The 5,401-nt window shown below is 40.5% G+C and overlaps 1 protein-coding gene across 1 annotated transcript; it reads right to left on the reverse strand.

The window, feature by feature from the left end:
• Positions 1 to 980: 980 nt before the first annotated feature.
• Positions 981 to 3,228, reverse strand: gas1a (growth arrest-specific 1a). The gene has a single exon (XM_010769742.1). The coding sequence runs from the start codon at positions 2,633 to 2,635 to the stop codon at positions 1,847 to 1,849; it is 789 nt and encodes a 262-aa protein (XP_010768044.1). The 5' UTR covers positions 2,636 to 3,228; the 3' UTR covers positions 981 to 1,846.
• Between the last annotated feature and the right edge of the window lie 2,173 nt (positions 3,229 to 5,401).

Raw genomic sequence — 5,401 nt, forward strand, 5'->3', positions numbered from 1 at the left:
GCTCTTTAATCCAATTAAAAAACCACACACATTGATTGACATGTTTGTAAAAAAGTTTTGTCTGCATCTAAAACTTTTGTTGTTCTTGTAAATCCTGATTTTCAATCTATTATGAACACTAGTGATTTTAATTGGAGTATTATGATTAAAACGGAGCGTGGCTTTAACAGTGAGGGTAGCTGCTGATACCTGAGTGCAGAGGGTGTTGGTGGGGGGAGGGGGGGGGGTGTTTGGTTGATTTATGGTGCCAGTTGCTTTTGACAACAGCCTGCTAAATCAAGACATAGCGGGTCATTAGGCTATCAGTCAACAGAGGAATTTGGCCTGCATTTTAAATGAGCCCATGTTATTCTCTCTAACAAACACATTTGTATATAAAAACGATATTCCTTTAAACTGGTGAAATTGATATATAGATATGTATCTTCATTAGCAGCAGGATTTGTATACAGTTTCTTATTAACCGAGTAAACCTCACAGTTACTGTAAAAGCAAATTAAGGAGCATATGGATAAGGATCAAAATGTTACTTTTACCAATAAAGTAGCATATATTATGCACATCAGGTAATTCTGCAAAGTTGAATAGGATTTTTTAGACATAATATCAAGTTTGTGAATGTATTAAATAAGTCACACACTTTTGACATTATTTTGTTACCTAACCGAAAATCTTATAAAGCAGGTTACTTCAACCTGATGTGAGAAGGAGTCATGAAAGGACATTTAAGATTTTGTCAATATAACGTATTTTTGTTCAGTGTGTTTTGGCTTCCAACAACTTATCCAACGTTTATTTTCCACCATGCATATTAAAACAAAAAAGATGAACTTATATTGTTTACAAAAACTCAAGTTGACTGAGCAATGACAATGTGTCATAACATGTTTTGAATTCTTTAAAAAGAATGCACTTAACTCTCTGAATTAACAGTATCAAGGGAGTAGTGTGGCAAAAAACAAATAACTCACAGTCAATAATTATATCTTCAAGTTTCCTTTATGCCTTCTATAAAAGTATATCATTAAGGCAAGCATACAGTGGATTTAGACATTTCTTTCTCTAGGCAATACACAGTGAATAAATCATATCATAGTCTAAAAACATAAAGGATTCTCTGAAAAAAAACGATATAGGTTATACACATATATACAATACACATTATCTTTGAAGAGAATCGATCAAAAATAACTTCCATTTAAAGCTGGAATATTCAGTCTTTTATTCACATGATGAACATTTGGATGTAACTAGGTGGCATGTAATAAATTACTGTTTCACTTTAACTCCTAATCTATTTACAGTTTTATACAGTTCATAGATTCCAGCATTAAATACTTGTAAATCAAATAGCCTGGTGCCAAATGGCAACAGTGTCATATAAAAATAGTTAATATCTTTTTAAAAAAAAAAAAAAAAAAAAAAAGAAAAGAATGGCAGTGCACAGCATACTGATTAAGCCTTTCATTGTTTCCAAAACAACTGTCTCTATGTGGCAACTTTACAATCGGAGTCTGTGACCTAGAGAAAGAAGACAATCTAATTTAGCTTATCACTAAAGCAAAGCATCTGGAGAGCCGTGAAGTGGTGTGGCTTGATAAGAGGAGCAGCGTGCAGCTCAGGCAGTTTTAAAAATAACTAGCTGGTCCCATTTGCATAGAAAATATCCTGATGTGTTATCCTTCAGCGTCTACAACTCTTTACTCAAACAAGGTCTGCGCCCAAACACCATCTTCTTTAGTCTGTGAGGCTCTAACCTTTCACAATAGACAAAGGTCAAAGAGTGACAGAAGTTTAGATTGCCTTTTATCCGGACAAAAGTCGGGGCAGATTATGAACCCGGGGATTAAATGAGGGGCAATAGAGCCAAGATGGATGCCAGCAGGGTCAACACACAGTGGGCTGCTGGAAGAGGGGCTCCGCTGCTCAGCTCCTCGTTACAGTATAGTTCCGTGGGGTCCTCATCGTCTATGGGATACTGGCCGTAGTCTGAGCCGCTGCCCTCCTCCCTCACCGGAGAGTCGAAGCACAGAGCCTTCATGCTGTTCTTAACATACTCACAGATGGCCCTCTCAGTCCCGTCACACATGCATGTGTCCAGCTGCTGACCCTTGGGTATTTTACGCATATTCGCGATCACATTCCGGCAGGCGTTTGTGCAGATTGCCCCGCTGAAAAGTTTCCCGCAGTGCTTCAGATAGTCTTGCATGGAGGAGCTGCACTGCCCGTCTCTCTCGCACTGGCGCCGGGCTTCCGTGCAGCCGGTGCTGGTAGTCCTGGGCAGGCACGGCTCGATGGCCCGTTTGGTGCCCGTGCACACCGGGTCGTGCGCGCAGCTGCAGTCCTCCAGAGCCGGCCCGTTTTTGGTCAGATTTAGCTGCACAAGCGAGGAGATGCAGTGGCTGGGGCACTTCCTCTTCTCCCCGTTCAGCACGGGGCCACATGCGCGCGAGTAGTGCTCGTATGCGTAATTGCATTCGGGCTCGGCTTGGCAGTTCATGATGGCTTGCCAGCATATCAGCCTTCTACCGTGGGACGGCGAGGCCACAGAAAGGTAGCCAAAAAACAGAAGCACACAACCGAGAGGCCAAACACATCTACAGACACTCCGTGCCAAAGAGCAAGAGCTTGCCATTGTTCTGGCTGCAAGAGAGGGTCAAACTCACAGCAGTGTCATATGCAAAACCTCTACACTACTCTCATGAATAGTGTCTTAACTGGAGAGTGTCATTTACTCCGAGGCAGATGGTGTGTGATAGGCCCGTGTGTGGGCGTTCAACAGGCTGGCACTGCGCTGTGTAATCCCGGCTCCATAAACCCGTCAGCGATGATCCATTTGAGCCGGATTCTTGGGCGAAACTCCCGTTATCCATACATGATTGGGGGAAACTGAAAAAGAAACGTCGGCTTACAGGAGTAAAACAAAAGACGCCGACAAGAAGTTCTCCAGAAGTTTAAGAACGTTTCTGCAGTGGTTTATTCCATCGCAGGGATTCTCTGAGTTCATGTAACAAAACTGCCTCCAGCTCAGTGAGCTCCTGCGCCCTCCTGCTAGCGGATCTCAGACAAAAAGCGAAGCCGTAAATCCCGAGAGTCCTTTGGAGGAGTGCGCTGGACCATTAAGCAGTCCTTGTGCGTACGGGTGTGCAAACAAATAGTGCATGGGGAAAAACAACAACCCTTGTGGGTCGCAAAGTGATCCTCTACTCTCTCCCCTTTGAGCATTTGTCTTTCTGCCCCTCAGCCCCCTCTCTACATATTAGCGAGGTGCTTCTCATTGGCTGGCCACTATGTTGTGGGTTCCTACGTAATGAGGGGCGGGAGTTCAGAGTGGGAGCAAGATGGGCTTGAGAAGCACAAGTTCAGGTGATATGAATGTTTTTGAGAGTAGATTTAGTGGAAACAGCAGTCCTCTTCTAATATAATAGAAGAGGAAGAGGAGGGGGGGGATACTTTAAAACTTTTCATGCTAACAGGATTCTATAGCCTACATTTAAATCAGAACATATCACAAACCGTCACACAACAAAGTATTGTGATGGTATGTTTTAAGTAAAAAAAAAGAAAGTTATCATTAAAATATTGATACTTTAATTTATGATCACCAGCTTTGGTTATTGTTTTGATTTAAATTATTACTAAATAAAAATACAAAACATATCTTGCCTGAATGATAGCGAAAGACAAAGGAATGTATTTAACCTTAAATATTATATATATTACTATACTATATTAATTTAAAAAGGATATTGTAACATGGTTTTAAGGGGAAATCATAAGGTTTCACAAAATAAGTGTTTATATCTTCCCATTATAATCATGAGCTGTTGCTTGCAATGTTTAATGTACAATAATAAATATAGTCTCATGACGTATTCCTCGCTTCATGTAACAGAGGTCCTCAAAGTCACAACTACAGTATTTGCGACAAGACCAGCACGACACCCCAGTAAAGCACTTTCTAAAGTGTTATATTCTGCAGATAGTTGAACGTGACACTGTGACTTCTGTACAATATTACACTGAACTCTATGCCTGCCGTGCTAATGATCTGTGCAGCATCCTCACTGATAAATTAATCATGCCCATCCTATTAACTCTTCCTCAGCAGAGCAGTTGAGCACAAATTCATTGGGGGATAAAAAGGGCACTCAGTGAACATCATTTAATATAATCACACATTAAGGCTAACTTCCCCACTTTCTATTATTGCAAATGGTAAGCCGGTGAATCACGAGGACATTCATTTGCAGTGTCTTGCCTCAACATGTGATCTGGTATTAATCCAGTCAAACTAACACGACTGACTGCAGCTGTTTAAAGCATACCATCAGCCTGTGTTAATAAGTGGACTCCAGGAGTTTTGCTGTAAATAACTGAATCATTTCTTTATGCATCTACTGCCAGTGTGAAACAGGTGTCAAGATGCTTTGTTGGGCAAAGGGTAATAAAAAGTGACAGTTTTTCAAGTTACTGATTATCCCTGAATGTAAATCATAATAAAGTATCTTGATTCAGCCTCTACGCCAGATTTCTCAATGCACACTTACATACATGTTAGTTTTTATAGATTAGAAAAGTTCCTAATATTAATCTCTAAAAACTAAATGAACACAGAGAATGAAGATAAATTGCAATTGTACAGAGTTGTAATATCTTTAGTGGTTTTTACTCACATATTACAAATACAGCAAATAGAAGTTTTTCTGCGGTAAGATCTCGTTTTCTAAACTGTAAAATAAAGCAGTAAGGGGGAAAAAAACATTCAGAAGGTCTTCAAATATTTCTTCCACTGGTTTGAATAAAAACAGCAACAATGTTTAATGGTATTGGATGAACTGACCTGGACCAAAGAGCTGTTTTCATGGATTAACCTGCTGTTGATTTCTTTGATTAGTCATCAAAATGTGGGAAAACTACAAAATAAAAGCTGCAGTTCATAAAGAAGCCCTCAATTATTATGTGATCGCTTTTTCTCTGACCATCAACAAAAGTAATAAAGATTCTGAATACCTTGTTGGTTTTCAAAAGACTTTGTACTTTTATAAGACCTTATACTTTTGCCCAAAGATATCTCCCTGGACCTCATCATCACAATAACACACAAGTGTGTGTGTGTGTGTGTGTGTGTGTGTGTGTGTGTGTGTGTGTGTGTGTGTGTGTGTGTGTGTGTGTGTGTGTGTGTGTGTGTGAGTGAGTGAGTGAGTAAAATGATAGCCCACATGTTGACACATGAGCGAGAGGAGGCAGTTTAGTTCTTGAGGCCTGATGTGGATGAGGGAGTCAGGGAAAGAGAGCAGCGAGGGCACAAAGGCTGTTTGTGTTTCAAACAGCATTCTGATCTCAGGAATGTACCTTTAGGCCACAGCCGTGAGCTTCCCACTGCAAACAATGCACTCAA

Source organism: Notothenia coriiceps, unplaced genomic scaffold, assembly GCF_000735185.1.
Source record: "Notothenia coriiceps isolate Sejong01 unplaced genomic scaffold, NC01 NC01_scaffold00000339, whole genome shotgun sequence".
NCBI classification, from domain to species: domain Eukaryota; kingdom Metazoa; phylum Chordata; class Actinopteri; order Perciformes; family Nototheniidae; genus Notothenia; species Notothenia coriiceps.